At 37.2% G+C, this 16,402-nt stretch overlaps 1 protein-coding gene across 1 annotated transcript; it reads right to left on the bottom strand.

Annotated features, from left to right (window-relative positions):
- Window positions 1–6: 6 nt before the first annotated feature.
- On the bottom strand, window positions 7–16,388 carry LOC145497904 (uncharacterized). Its single transcript, XM_081477781.1, has 20 exons — window positions 16,297–16,388; window positions 16,103–16,152; window positions 13,511–13,551; window positions 12,422–12,701; window positions 11,683–11,731; window positions 10,211–10,283; window positions 9,600–9,642; window positions 9,294–9,343; window positions 8,951–9,061; window positions 7,526–7,684; window positions 7,161–7,233; window positions 6,244–6,305; window positions 5,477–5,625; window positions 4,557–4,656; window positions 4,148–4,309; window positions 3,689–3,757; window positions 3,193–3,259; window positions 2,021–2,889; window positions 1,375–1,443; window positions 7–930 (listed from the first exon to the last, which is right to left on the bottom strand). Coding segments are annotated over exons 1-20 (2,523 nt in total). The 5' UTR covers window positions 16,299–16,388; the 3' UTR covers window positions 7–885.
- Window positions 16,389–16,402: the final 14 nt, after the last annotated feature.

Here is a 16,402-nt window from a genome sequence, read left to right as displayed (position 1 = left end):
ATTATACTATTTATTAATAATCTTTGGATAACATTTTCAGTAACAGTTTCGAATAACAATACTGACCAAAGTTCAAATGAGGCCTAAATTTTGTCAAATAATTCTAGAGTTCACTCCTTTCTGATTCGCGCTGTAAACAGGTCCCATGTTGATTCTACAAATTGTCAGCTAAACATGTTTCCTCAACACCAACAAAAGTGAATACATTCATGTACAAATATGACCGTATTTTGGCCGGCTTGGTCTTGAGCTCTGATTGGTTTAAAAGCCTGTGCAATGTCATCAAAAATGTTCTCTCAAGCAAAACCTTGGGTAAAGAGGAGGAGCACTTATTCCAAGGACGACAGCAAAGAACTTAACGAGGGGGAACTATTAAAGTGAACCAGTTAGAGCCTTTTTTTCAGTTAAGCGTTTGTAGCAAAAGACACAGAACATGTTGCACGGATCCTAAAGCTGAATTCTTACTTGCGCATTACAAGTTTACAGCGTTTTCAAAGAGCAGAACAGATAGCACGAACTCTGCAAGCACATGGAATCCGAAGGCTATTTTCAAGTTTGATATCTTGCAGTAGAGTACTTGAGGGTTGACGACACAACCGGATTTCATTACTTTTTGATATCTGTCGAAATGTTTCAAAATTATTTCGATCTCGTAACTGAGACGTAAAGAAAAACGAGGAAATGGAGACGAGGCGTATATTTTCTATGATACCCGAAGATTGGGCTCTCATTGGACAGCAGAGGCGAGAGGGGCAGCTATTAACGATGAGTGGGCGCTTCTTTGAAGAACACTTGCATGTTGTCTGATTGTGCTATTGACTGTGGATTATTGGCTTGCATTACGCTTGAGTCGAGTTGCTTTTTCCTAGTTGTACAGTCTGCTCTTTACAAAGCACCTTGATGGAGTTCTCGTTCTTTCAACATTAACCCCTTGAAGAAAACAAACACGCTCGTTAAATACATACAACAGTTGATCAGGGTTCTGTCGGAAGTCATTCATAGTAATAAAATAACCCTCAGCTTTAAATGTTACCTTCTAATCTGCAATGGTGATTTGTTATCTCTCACCAAATAAGCTCAAACTGTCATCTCTAAACAAACAGCTGCTGAACTGAGAAAGGTCTTAACATCCCGGCTCTTAAGCATCACTAAGTAGTTAGATCTAGGGGAAGACAGACAACTATGTCGCTAAACAAAAGTAGCCTGGAATGCTTGCCAAAAGACGAAACGATTGAACATACTCAACTCAGCAATGTTGTAAATACGTTTGAAAGCTCAACATTGAGACGGGGAGGTGGAGGGGAGGGGGGAGGGAGGAGAAGCAAGGAATTTCCAACACCTATGCCCACTGTCCTTTCACAATATGTGTCTCACCTGTCTAAGTGCTGCAAGCTGTTGTAGAATCATCTCTTGGCGTGCTGTTGGCAAGCGGTCTGGGGAAGCCTGAACAAAAGCATTAATATTAGGTAAGACTTCTGTCTCTGGCCACTTTTTTAAGCACATTGTACTCCAATGTCTGTTATTTTGGCTAGGTAGTAGGATAATAGTCAAATTATCTTCAAAAAGAACGTCTTAAAACAGCTACGTCAGAGTTTGTCATCTTGAAAGGTTTAGTCTCAATTTTTCTAGTTCGTCGTTTGTAATCCGTGTTAACCTTTTCCATCCTTAACCATCCTTGCTCTTTTTATGGTTTGTTTATCATCTCTTTGGTGTTTTTCTGTCTTAACAAACTACTATTTTCAGGCCAGTTTCCTTCGAATTTTGTGCATGGCCAAAAGATTTCAAAATACCGTCACTGTTACTGAGCTCCAAATAATGGTTTGAGGTAATGATCAACAACTCCGGGAGAGGAGTAATGACTTTTAAAGGCGCACGGAAAAAGGACTACAGGTCCTGCAAATTTTCAAGCTTCCCTGCTGATCCAATTAGAATAACTGCTCCTGTCTCTTGATGTTATATTTTAAACCCAAGGATACCAACCAAACCTTTAATTCAGGACTACAGATAACGTTTAGCTCACCTGCACTGAATACACATCAGAGTTTTCTTGTGTCTTTGCTTTATCGTGTTTATCTTTCCGTATTTCAACCGTTCTAGAAAGATCGCTCTTTTTAGGATCTTGTTTAGCCAGCCTTTGTGTACCTCTGGGACTCCCTGACGGTTTTTCTACCTTATTATCCCTTTTAACAGGTTGCCTTCCAAGGGTTTTTTGGCTGAGGCTCGTTGCTGTAGTTCGGTTCGCTTGAGTGACCATTGAGTGTGGTTTCTTAAGTGCTGGTTTATTTCTGTTTACAGTGGCCAGATCTTTACGGGAACCAACAGTATCACCTTCAGGAGTTGAGGGAGTACCAGGAACGGCAGAGAATGTAGCACTGGACGTTCTTGTGTAAGGTATCATGAAGGCATCCTCTATACGAGGGGGAACTGCTGACACGCTCCCTGTTTCCTCTTCAGGATGTCGGCTATCACGGCCATACTTGACGTTTTCCAATGAAGACTGTCGCTTGTTTCGTTGTTTAAATGTTTGCTTCTTCCTTTGACTTCTCTCCGACCTTGACCTGGTTCTCACGTGTCCTGCGTCATTGCCAGGTGATGGGGAAGACTTCAAGTGTGACTTCGCTTGAGAATTGTTTCGTAGAGAGGAAACAGGGGATGAAGTTGCCCATTCTGATTCCAGGGACATTTTTGAGCTTATTTCTTTTAACTCTGATTCAAATGAAGCCTTCTGTTCTTGTCTGTCATCTGCTTTAGCCGGTGCTTCCTTGTGCTGTGTTCCCCTTGGACTGGGCTGACTGTAATGGAGTCTGTAATCTGCACTAGAGAAATCTGCCTCCTTATTCTCAGCCAAGGTATCTGTAATAATGTGTTGCTGCACCGGGGCAATACCAGCTTCAAGAATGAACAGAGAAAAGTCTTACTACATTAAAGGCTTCACATTTTATGAAACATACTAGTACATGTATTAGAATGACAAGGTGGTCAACAGTACTTCATTTCTTTCCTTCTTTAACATTCTATCTATCGTTAAACATTTGTCAGTGACCTTGTCGTCAACTTGACGACAAGACATCGAAAAAAGGCTTACCAAGTAGTTATGAAAGTATGTTTAATCTCGTTATCAGTATTGCTATGATAACTGACTAATTTTGCCATCATGAAGATACCAAAGTGATAGTTATATACTAAACTTACGTGATTTCAATCCAGATACATCGTGACCATGTAGCTCCAAGTGCTTTATCCTTTTTGCAGCTTTTTCCTTACCAAAGAAAGCGTAATTCATTATTATGATGAAATTTAAAAAAAAAACTGGTAATGACTTCAGACCAGTTGACTATTTACAAAGAACGGCCAAGGAGTTGCGACTACCGAGAAAAAAAATGCAGTTATTGGTGGGCAGGGTGCAGGATTTGAACCAGCTCTTGAATCCAGCGCCCTAAGGCAATGAGCAGCGTAAGACAGATATTAAAAGGTGAAAATAGTCGAGCCTGGTCTAAACAGTGAGTATTCTACAATTCACAATTATTAGGTACTAGACAACTTAGTTCGTTAGCTTGGCTTTGAACATGCTTTACGATCAGCTGCTTACTACTGGCAGAAATTGTTTCAATATATCAGCTCATATTCTTTTCGTAATCTTAGTATTGGAGAGGTTTATGAGTGACGTGTCTATGTTTGGATATCTGACCTGCTGGGCTGACTCATGTGCCTGTAAAATACTCAATTGTAATGCCTCGGCACGACGCCTTGCTTCATCCTAGAAAACAAAAGAAAAAATATAACAGCTATTTGACAAACTACTTAAATAGGTGCCGGGTTTAAAATAAATGCCTCAAGGTGAATTGGAGTAATTATCACTTAATCACGAAAATATCTTGGAAGTTATCAAGTCAGTGAAAGCATAGCCTGTCATCAAAGCTAATGATGCTGCATGGTGTCATAAGTTAGGTAAGTCGCTTTTTGCATGATCGCTCATTCTACCTTTTCTAGAACTGGAGAATCATTTGAGAATATCTTCCCTTTTAAGTGCACAGCCTTTGGTCTGCATTATATCGGGAACGATATTTTGAGCTGAAGTACTATTGTTAAGTGCAATACAGGCGTAGCTTTAAGGACTGGCATATTTTTTTCAGGATTGATAACTGACCTCTTTTTCCTCTCGTAGTTTAAGTTCGTCTCTATATTGTTTTTGAAGTCTTTCTCGTTCTGCTGTCAGAGCCTTTTCTTTCTCAGCCTCTTCTTTCATTCTTTTTTCTTTCTCCTCTTGTTTTAGACGTCTCTTTTCCTCTACTTGTTCTTTAATCGCACGCTAGAAACATTTTAATAGACTCGGTTTAAACAAACAACTGACCTGAGTGGTATCAATAAGCGTTGTTTTACGTCTTCAAGACTGGGTATTACTCTTTATCATGTATAATTAACATCATGCACATACGAAACACAAAGGTAAGAAAATCGTTGAAATGAAGGCATAGAGTTGCAAGGCCATCGTTGTCAAATAGAGAATGATAACTAGTGAACTTTGAAACATATTTCCATATCTCTAAGCTAATCACCTGATGTTCAAGTGTTTTCAATCTTTTTTTCTCAAGTTCATCCTGGTTCATGTCACCTAAACTTTGCAATCCGTGACCTCGAGCATGAAAATTACTAGCCCTGTAACACAAACATCACTATAGTCAAATCTCTAATCAACTTCTCAATGATTCTCACTGACTTTAAAGGATACTTAATTTTACGAAAATGACAGAGCCATGTTTCGGGAAATTTAATTTAGTGTCAAATTGGCATTCAATTTCATAGAAACATTGCACTGGTGATTCGTCGTAAACACAATCCGCTTTCTGGACTTTAAGGCTTTCAAAAGAGAAACGCGTACAGTAACAAATCACAAGAACTTCACCGGAATTTTGCATCAATAAAAAGACAGAAAAACGTAATTCAGAGGAAGAATGTGGAATCATCACCTCCACCCCACAGGAAACGTCACAAGAGTTCTGCAAGCATAACAATCCCAAAACTTTGAAAACTTAACTGTTACACTTGAAACATTTCAACCTGATAGGAAGGAGTACTGTTTATCAGAAGCAAGGGAGTAGGGACGGCACAGTGGTGAGAGTGCTTGCCTCCCACCAATGTGGCCCAGGTTCAATACCAGCCTGGTGCCATATGTGGTTTGAGTTTGTTGATGTTCTCGCCTTGCTCTGAGGGTTTTCTCTGGATTCTCTAGTTTCCCTTCCTCCACAAAAACCAATTCCAATTTGACCAGGATATAGCACCCGCATGAAAACCAGCGAAGGCTGATGTGGCTTCCTCTCTAAATATTGTCATTTATTTAATATTTATTCGCGTAAGGTAAGAAGCAATTCCTAGCATTGCAACTGTAATATTGAACAACAAGGAGGGAACAGGCTTATACGATCACCCTGTCCTCAAGAACTTGCTTTAAAAACAAATAAAACCAAATACACTTTACCTAAAACTATTTTCAAGTACAACTGAAGCTCCAGCACTTATTGGCGATTCACGTTTTGTGACAGCACTGCTGGCTACAGCTTGAGTAGGAACAGGAGGTGACTCGTTTGGAATCATTGGTGTTTTATTCCAGCTTTCTTCTTTAGCGTCCTGTTAATAAACAACCCACCATCAATAAAACACATTTATATATAAAACAAGATCATCAGTTTTAGAATTGATAACTTTAGCTACAGTATCTAACAAAGAAATACAGTTGTGATTGACCCTGCTAAAAAATCTTCTAAAGAAGCAATTAGATTTTGAAGATCTGCATTAATTAAAGATCTTTAATTTGTAGGTCTTTGTGAAAATCTTCTGGGATCCTCACCTGGATCATCAACGATCTTATAGGATATTGCAAAGATCTTCCAGGTCCTTGCCAAATTCCTTTAAAGGTCCTAATGAGGACCTTTGCAGCGAGCTGAAGGATCTTTGCACAATTTTACAGGATTCTATATAGCATCTTGAATAGGATCCCATAAGATACCATTCCTACATGCAGTTAAGATCCTAAGCAATCCTATAAGATCACAGAAGAATTTTCTCAGGGTTATTACTATCATTACAAAGGCCATTGAACACTTTGAAATTTTTTTTTTCAAAACTTGTGTAATCCTTTAGAAATGATCAATGGTCCTAATAGCTGAAGTTGGATTCAACTCAGTTGAACTACTGAATGATATAACATGAATTAATCCACACGCTAAAAGATACATCTATAGATACCTTTTGTAATTGCTGCATTTTCTCTTGAGCCTCTCTTTCTTTCTTTTCTTTTATCTGTTGTTCTGTCAGACAAGCAAAACATTACTAATTTCATTACATATGACGGTTTTTAATTATTAATAATCGGTTTGGATGCTCATTATCCAATCAAAATTCTCTAATATTTCTATTATACTGTACACTATTTATTATTAGTAGAATCCTACTAGTATACTAATTCAAATGCTGCAATCTGATTGGCTGAGCTACTCGTATACTATCAGCCATTAGAGTGCAGTGGCTGTCGACCGTCCACAAAATGCGAAGTTTTTTTTTCGTTTTTCCGAAGTTTTGGAAGAAAGTTTAGATGTAACTGGATAATTAAATTCCTGACAAGACCAAAAGAAGGCCATTAGTGGTTTCTTGACATTAAAAACTTGAAATTATTGAAAAAACAGATGCACGCACGTAAACAATAACAAATTTACCAAGGACAATTCAATACGTGTGATTTTGTTAAAGCGTAAAGTTCAATAAGCGGAGAAAGATAATTAGAAACCGTTATTTACGTTTATTTCAGTTAGAATTCTACTAAAACAATTAGATTATGAGCTCGAGATTTCTATGAGGTGATAGTTGATGAGGCCTTCAGCCTCATCAACTATCACCTCATAGAAATCAACTATCATTAATTATAATACCAGGGGTAGTCACAAAATTATTAGTTTTTTGTTTGTTTGTACTGAGATTAGCACTCTTACTGACCTGCAATCCTCAAATGAAACATTAATTAAAAATATATGACTCGTCACTGTGATTGCTTTGGTTTAACTTCACTCAGCTGGAAACAACTGCCACATATGACGACTTAATAAGTAAATGTCCTTGAGTGCAGTTAAAATAAAATGGGGGACAAAATCATCTGCCTCTGCACATACCAAGGTCTTGCAGCCATTTTTTCTTTTCATCAAGTTTAGACTGGTAAGTTTCATATTTTACAACTCCTGGAGCCTAACAAGAGAAATATTAACGAGAAAATCATGAAGGCAAGCATTACTAATAGCACACAGTGAAATGATGATTGCTAGACAGATGGACAGCAAATGGATGTAGAGATGGACTAATAAAGACAGACAGAGAGATGAATGGATAAATATACAGACAAAAAGTGTGCATGATAGATGGACATAACAATAGAGTACATGAATGCTGTCCACATTTTATGATGTTTATTTTTCAAGTGTACAATATTATGTCGCACCAATAACCAAAGCAATGTAACTTTATATGAAACCCTTCTCACCCCAACAGCAAATGAACTTCTCATGGCTACAGGGGTAGTTGTGATGACATCACGTGTGTTACTGCTCTGTGAAGTTGTCGGTATTGCATATTTGGACCTGAGATCAAATGCTGAAACTGATGTGACAGTCATATTTGCATCATTCTTGGATGAAATGTCCTGAAATAAATTAGGTTTAGGTTAAATGACTCAGAGAAAATCCGTTTACATCATTATAAACATTTTTGCTTGTCAATTTGGCTTGCATAATTGTGAAAATCACAGTTTTTAAAAGCACAGTATATTGGAAAATTACTGTATTTAAAAAAGAACCTCAGTCTGTAAACTGTTCAAAACTCAACATCATTATCACCTTTTTATTTGCCACATCATGAATAGAAAAAATAACAATAATCAACAAAAGGCAGTGAGGAGACCTCCAAAAAACCACCAGTCACCTCAGTTGTTAATGTAGGGTGAATTTTAAGTCTTGCTTGCTCTATACATGTTATTTCAGAAATTCAGTCAATTATAGCCTGTACTCTTTGAACTTGGGCAATAAAATATACTAAGAAAAAAGTCATTACTGCATGAAAGTGTAAAGTGGAGTCAGCAAGTGTGCTAACATCATTTTGGTTATCATACATGACAAAATTACTCGTAGTAATTTTGTCATCAATAATGTTTTTATTGATATCAGTTATAATGCTAAAGTCTAATTAGCAAATAATGATATGGATCTTATTAACCAAGCACAAGGGCCGTACTGGGACAATATCAGCCCAAGATCTTGACAGTACAGAATGAGCACAGCATGGTCCATACAAAAAAGACTGAGGGCCGATATTCTCCCAGTAGGGTCCCTTGCAAGCTTGGTTACTATGAGATTTATTACGTGGCTGAAAATGTTATAATTAGAAAAAAAATGCCACAATCATGGCAAAAAAAAAAGTGTGCAATTCTGATTGGGAGCTGACTAGGTGTATACTGGCGTCTTATGTTTAACAAACCAGAACGGAAAGAAAAAGGAATCTCTTAGCTTGTCTTTAAAGCAGGTTCTTTCAGAGATGCAAGTCATAAAATATTAGCAAACAATTTTCAAGGGTGATCGTAACGGACCTTTCAGGACAGTGCCCAGTTCAATACTGAGAGAATATGGGACAGGCAATGGAGCAATCTGATTAGTTGATTTTACTTATTGGCCCTCTGAACTAACTTAGTCATGAAATAAAACAATACTATTTCAGATCTACAACCACTGATGATGGACATTGTATGTCTAAAATAATTTTTATAATTATGTCCAAGAACGTTGTTCTTTTTGAAAATCATTGCTAAATCATGTACAGTATGTCAGTGACTTGCAGTACATACATGAAAATACTTTAACTAAGGTCATATTGATTATCCAAGCACAGGTCATCTCTTAGATGCTGTGCAGTTTACCTGATGCATTTTCTTGTAGTCGGCCACAACATTGCCAGACTGGGTCCTTATAGGAGCACCTGCTCCTGGTCTGCCCCACGGGTCATACACTTCATGCTCATCTTCTTTATGCTTAGCAATCATGTAAGAAAGGATGATCCATTTTAACGTCATTTTTTACAAAAAAGGGTAAATATTATACAATGTCAACTGTAGAAATTCATCTCCTGCAATTAATCTGTCAATGAATTTTAATTAGCTATTTATTTTATTCCCAATAATGTTGGAAACAAAAGACAACATGTAAACTACAACTTGCATACATGAGAGTTAATAATTCTTACATAATTCAATACTGACTTACAAGAAAACTTCTTTTAGCTTTCAGTGTCTGCTTCAGAGCTACTTGTTCATCTGTCATAGATTGTAAAAACAACAAAATATATCATTATCTTGAGCTTCCTCTGTTCCACTCTAAAGATTTATTATCGATGACTTGAACTGTTAACCTAGTTAAGCTAATTTAATGTCCACATCATGATGTCCTCTCAGCCTTGTTATTCTTTATTGCCTGTTTCAAGTTCCCATTTAGTTTAGTTACCATGATTACATCATTGCATTAGCTACAGGTGTGCTGGATAACATCCGAGTGTTCAAAAACATGTATTACCTAGCTCCTTCTTCCACTGAAAATTCTTTTTGGAAATGTTGGCCTGTATAAGAAAAGGAACATTTATGACTGGGTAAGACTACCTTTGTTTTTGTACTTTTGTGTTTATTTATTTATTTATTTATTTAATATTTATTTATTGACTTGTTTATTTATTTCAATGTGTAAATAGTGTCCCCAATTACTTTTTTTAAGCTAAATACCCAAAACTTGTCTCATGCAACCCAGTTTAGTACTAGGTAATAAATATTAAATAAATCATATGAAAAGTAAAAAGACACTCTTGATGTTCATGGGGAGGCGCGGTGACCTCATGGTTAGTGCGCTCGTCTCCGGATCGGGCAGTCCGGGTTCGAGCCCTAGCCGGGGACATTGTGTTGTGTTCTTGGGCAAGACACTTTACTCTCACAGTGCCTCTCTCCACCCAGGTGTATAAATGGGTACCAGCGAACTTAATGCTGGGGGTAACCCTGCGATGGACTGGCATCCCATCCAGGGGGGAGTAGAAATACTCCTAGTCGCTTCATGCTACAGAAACTGGGATAAGCTCCGGCCTGATGGGCCACTTGGCTTGCATGCAGACTTTACCTTTTTTGATGTTCATAGATTACCTGCTCTTGGTTTGCACCTGTATCCTCAAATAAACTTTCTTTGGTTTTGGATTCTGATGCATTTAACACTGTTCTGTTGATGTAAAACATTTTGGCATCATTATAGTCAGATCAGTCATACATATAACTTGCAAGAATTTTAAAAACTTAATGTACACTCATAAAAAAAAAAAATGGAACAGATTTTGTTTTGTGTTCTCCCCCAGAAGAAATCCATCTGCATTTGCAGGCTTCTTAATCCAGTATGCTCCTACAGTGTTGTAATATGTAAGATATCTGGCTGTCCCTTCCTACATTTGTTCCCAGCCTGTTGGCCATTTGAGGAGACAATCACAAATGAAACTAAAAATTTCCATAACATAGAATTTCACGGTATATATACATGTAATGTATTACTTCATGAAAACAAATTTATTTACAAGTTTTGTGAACTCTTGCTCGTCACTCAAGATTTCTTATGGGCATGAGCTGCTTTTTTGACAGCCCCTTTGACTGTTTGGCCAGTGACTGAAATGAGAACTAAATAAATCACATTGTTCTTGCAGACTAAATGCATTCTTGGACTTGTTACCAGCCCTACTATCTCATTACTAGTCTACAACATGTATGCATGCACACCCATTGTGGTTTACAGGTTGCTGGTTTATACACTGTAAATATATTCACAGTGTAAGTGCATAATTATACATGCAGAAAACAATATGGCCATTTCCCAGTTGTGTGCTTAGTTACCTGGCCTATGAATGCTAGCGAGGCTCGAGGTGACCTTGCTTTGATACAGACCTCTCTGCTTTGTCATTAAAATGCCAACTAGTTAACTAGTTATGCTAACTTGTTTACATACCAAAAGCAGTGAGGTTTTTTTTTTTTTACATTACATTACTGTTTTAGTTACGCTACTACAACAACATGTTCATAAACCTACTTAGAGAGCTTGTACTTACACTACTATTACACCACAAATAACAAAAATTGCTCAGCCTACCTACAGAACTACTAGCTACGCGTGCCACCACAGTGCTTACAAAGTATAGCTACTACATGATAAATTAGTAAAGATTTATTTTCTTATGATTTTCTATTTCTTTTCATGAAAATCAATCCTATCTCTCCCCTAAGCGATATAATGTTCAATGCATTCTAGGTATTTCAGTTTAACAATGAATTGAGAGGTTTAGATTTTCTCAGTTGACTTGAATAAATTACTTGCTTACCAATAATAAGGATATGATGTCCAATGTGGACTTTCATTCGTATAAGTTCTTTATCAAAAGAGGTCTTTGTCAAAACAAGGTAACCTACAGCCTCACTGCCATTCAAAGACGAGGTCACTGAACAGACAACTGTAAAATGATCTATTAAAATGACAACCAGACTTAGACGTCTGGCCCCAAACACTGTAAAGCAACTTTAGAATCATTTTGACACGAATAAACAAGAACCCAAGGGAGCTTTTAAAGTATTGGCAATACCTTTCTTGATCAACTTTTGTCAATGGTTGAGAAACTGTTGTTTGTTGTGCTGAAAGTAAAGATGCTTATTTTATTACCAAAATAATGCCTATATATCAAATTGTTTGTAAAATATTACAAGATTTTGTTTCTGTCTCTAAATACTGTATCCTGAAGTCTTAAACCACGCTATGTGGCACTTGAGCAATTAGGCAAACATAAACATGTTATAAATAGCCGTGAAAATGAATGACCAAGTTCTTAGGGAAGACTAGGCACTACAAGTTTTTTTATAACATTAGGCAAAAAAGGGTATTAGTAGCTTTTTTTTCAAAATTTGTCCTTACAACCCTACATGTACCTCAAAATTTCAGGGATTACAAACTGGTACTGATTTTCAAAAACATGTCATACAAAATAAAATAAGAATCTGCAAGACAGACCTTTTGCAAAATAGGAAAATGTAAAATTTTGCCCAGGTCAAACATTCATTTGAGAAAGAAAAAACACCTTGGAACATTAAAAAAAAGAGTTAAAAGTTGGGCACAGCTATAGGTCTAAGCCCATTGAAATCACAATGTGTATCATAACCAACTGGTTACATATTGAGGGGGACATTGAGGTTTACGGTATTGCAGTATTAGAAAATTTTTCTTGCGGTATTTCTGATCAGTAATTTTAATGTTGAAAGGCAGTATTGCGGTATTCTCAGAACCTCTGTTAAATAAATAATGCTACATAATCCTAATCAATATCATACTTTGAGAATGTTGTTGATGGCCAGGTGTACCGTTTAAGGCCTGTACATCTGCAGATGTCAAGGACATCAGGATTTTTGACAGTTGATCCTTTGTCAGAAAACTGGCATCTTCTGAAGCTTGGCCCTTTGTTGTTGTTTGATTTTTTGCCAGTCTGGTATCATTGGCATCCTTTTTCTGTGGCTTGGGTATAGACCTGGTTTTTTCATTTTGTTTCACACGGTTTGTTTTTGGAGGTAGAGTGCGTGCTTGAGAAGAGAATCCTTTGGAGCTTTGTCTTCCCTAGAACAATCATGACAAGAGAACAGTTCAACCAATGGAAATAAATAAAAGCAGGGAAAATAAAAAGACTCCATAGCTGGCAGGATTTCATGCTCAAATTCTTTGCTTCCATAGCAGAGCAGTAAATGTGAGCAACAAAGATGTGAAGTAATTTTTATGAGCACTAAAGATGTGGGGGGAATTACTTTCACCTCCTTCAATCGCTTCTTATAGTTTTTGAATGCTCTTTTCTCAGCTTTGTTTAGGCAATTGAATCAGCCATTGTGAGAGTTTTTGTGTTGTGGTCTGTGCAATTGTTGCAGTTAGAACGTGATCAAAACAACTTTTTTCATTGAATAGGCTTATTCCTTTTTTTCTCTTTTACTAACTAGATAGTCAGTTGTATCTCGACAATATATTAATTTCCTCAGTTCAATATGCCATTTGAAAGTGAAAAAAATACAAATTCCTAACCACATAGTTATTTGGAGGTCAAGAAAGAATACATCACTACATGGTACACCACTCTCAGCCTGAATCTGAAATATACTGTTCACTTAGTCTAGCAAAAAGTTAATTCAACAAACCCAGGAACTTGAGCAGACAGGAGTTAAATTTGACTACCCTATATTCTCCTTACCGCTTTACCACTGATAAAACACTCACACGATATTCCATCAGCTACACAGGCTGAGAATTATATGAGGGACAATACTTCCATACATTTGTATTTAACAGTGTACTGTGCCCTTGTCCTGGCCCTATATATATCATGTTGGTCTGTATTCAACACAGGCTGTAAACCTGCACTGTAATTATTGAAGTCTTACCTTAACAACTCGATTCTTTGTTTCAGTTTTGAATAGGTTCTCTAAAATAGGAGATAATTGTTGATGGAAATAGCAGCTGTGAGAATAAGTCTCTTAACTATGGCATGATATGTTAGTTACAAGTACATGTGCTGGCTAGTACAGTATCACATGGTTTGAACCATATATAATACCAGTCCTACAAATAAATTTGAGAATCTCCTCTAAAAGACGATAAATTAAAGCTTGAGTCACTCTCGCTTATATTGCCTCAAGCGACGGATGTGTCAAAAACGAAGACCCAAAAACGAAGACCCAAAAACGAAGACCGAAGACCTAAGAACCTGTGGTCTAAAACGAAGACCCACCGGTCTAAAATGAAGACCCACCAGTCTAAAACGAAGACCCACCGGTCTAAAATGAAGACCCACCAGTCTAAAACGAAGACCCACCGGTCTAAAATGAAGACCCACTGGTCTAAAACGAAGACCCACTGGTCTAAAACGAAGACCCGCCGGTCTAAAACGAAGACCCACCGGTCTAAAATGAAGACCCACTGGTCTAAAACGAAGACCCACCGGTCTAAAACGAAGACCCACCGGTCTAAAACGAAGACCCATCGGTCTAAAATGAAGACCCACCGGTCTAAAACCTTTTTTTCTTCAGGAAAGACTATACACTAGGCTATATTGCTTTCGTATTTGTAGCGCATAAATTAAAATGTCATCTGAGCGCGCGGCAAACTTGACAGTTGCTTTGTCTCAGTCGGTACAACGTGTCAAATTGTGTAACGCAATGAAATTCCAACAGTATAGAAATATACGTTTTAGTGACGATTTTAGTATAATTTGTCGTCACCAATATTCTATTTTTCAAATGCATATGAGCAAATTATGATGAGGTGACTTCATTACTTTGCTTTACTGTACTTATCATATAAAGGTGCAAAGGTCCACTATGCATGACTCGCAAATTTATTCACCACGTGCTACAAGAATTTGATTTTCGCAGGAAAATTACGTTATCACTCTCACATGCATCCCTCACTTCTGTAGCGCATAAATTAAATGTCATCTTAGCGCACGACCAACTTGACAGTTACTTTATCTCAGCCGGTAAGACACATGTCAAATTTTGTAATGCAATTAAATTTCAACAGTATAGAAATATACATTTGAAAATTAAGAGCCTGTTTTGTGAAAAGTCAAAGTAATAAGATTTTTTGTTTGTATGATGAGACTAAAATGAAATTTTCAAGTTTGGTGTATGACACTTTTGACATATATCAAAACCGCAACAGTTCTGTAACTGTTGTTCGTTTTTACACTTGGCCAATATATTATCAATTACAAATATTGGTGACGAAATAAAATTGTCACTAAAACGTATATTTTTTTTCTGTTGGAATTTAATTGCGTTACACAATATGACACGTTGTACCGATTGAGATAAATTATCTATCAAGTTTGTTGCGCGCTCAGTTGACATTTTAATTTATGAGCTACAAAAATGACAGCAATTTAGCCTACAATTTTCAACAGAATAAAAAGGAACAATTAACCCCCTTCCCCCCCAAAGCAATGATGAAGGTGCGAAGGAGCAAAAACGCACCATTTTGGCATCATTGAAATGGAGGGGGGAGGGGGAGGGGTGGTCCAGGTGTTCCATTTACTATTTTGTCCAAGATTGTAGTGTACAGTATTTCCCTGAAGAATGTGAGAGTGATAACGTAATTTTCCTGCGAAAATCAAATTCTTGTAGCACGTGGTGAATAAATTTGCGAGTCAAGCACAGTGGACCTTTGCACCTTTATATGATAAGTACAGTAAAGCAAAGTAATGAAGTCACCCATAATTTGCTCATATGCATTTGAAAAATAGAATATTGGTGACGACAAATTATACTAAAATTGTCACTAAAACGTATATTTCTATACTGTTGGAATTTCATTGCGTTACACAATTTGACACGTTGTACCGAATGAGATAAAGCAACTGTCAAGTTTGCCGCGCGCTCAGATGACATTTTAATTTATCGCTACAAAAACGAAAGCAATTTAGCCTAGTGTATAGTCTTTCCTGAAGAAAAAAAGGTTTTAGACCGGTGGGTCTTCATTTTAGACCGGTGGGTCTTCGTTTTAGACCGGTGGGTCTTCGTTTTAGACCGATGGGTCTTCGTTTTAGACCGGTGGGTCTTCGTTTTAGACCGGTGGGTCTTCGTTTTAGACCGGTGGGTCTTCGTTTTAGACCAGTGGGTCTTCGTTTTAGACCGGTGGGTCTTCGTTTTAGACCACAGGGTCTTAGGTCTTCGGTCTTCGTTTTTGGGTCTTCGTTTTCGACACATCCTCAAGCGACTGTTATGTTTCGCTTTTTAATTAATTAAGCAACTACTGGCGTGCATTTAGATGTTTAGATGGTTGTTTGTTGCACACTAACTGTTTTATGAGTTATTTTACATTAATCTATCATATTGGATAATTTTCAGCTAGGTCCCGCATGGGATCTAACTATAACTCTTAGTTAACGTGGTCAATCTAATCAGACTTTATGTACACTCGTACAGACTCAAATTATACTTAGCATTATATAAATAATTAAGAGTCATTCTACTAACCTTCATTTAAAACGATATCAAGCTTCCCATTATTAGTGTTGACTTTTAGCCTGGAAAAGAAACCAGAATGTTTTAAGTCTCATCCATCGACATGGGAATAAGCTGAATCAAAGCTTGAAAGTCAATTTCAGACACGACAACAAGGGCACACTATTTCTAACATCAAGCAACAGCTCCTTTAAGAAATCCCTTACATTTTTTGTTCAGTTTGTCGATACAAAATGGTTAGATCCAACAAGAAAATAATTTGATTTGTTTGGTTCTGTTTACCGATTCCGCCATTTTGTAGGAGCCTTCGTT

Source organism: Orbicella franksi, chromosome 9 (genome assembly GCF_964199315.1).
Source record: "Orbicella franksi chromosome 9, jaOrbFran1.1, whole genome shotgun sequence".
In the NCBI taxonomy this organism is placed as follows: domain Eukaryota; kingdom Metazoa; phylum Cnidaria; class Anthozoa; order Scleractinia; family Merulinidae; genus Orbicella; species Orbicella franksi.
The sequence above is the reverse complement of the archived record's forward strand: the minus strand, read 5'-3'. Positions and strand labels throughout refer to the sequence as shown.

What these genes read in the sequence shown, in the direction of transcription:
- LOC145497904 (XM_081477781.1), bottom strand. An exon ending in AAAATGGCTGCAAGACCTTG is followed by an intron (nt 6,306 to 7,160) that starts GTATGTGCAGAG and finishes CTTGTCTGACAG; the next exon opens with AACAACAGATAAAAGAAAAG. An exon ending in GTACTTGAAAATAGTTTTAG is followed by an intron (nt 4,657 to 5,476) that starts GTAAAGTGTATT and finishes TTTGTGTTACAG; the next exon opens with GGCTAGTAATTTTCATGCTC.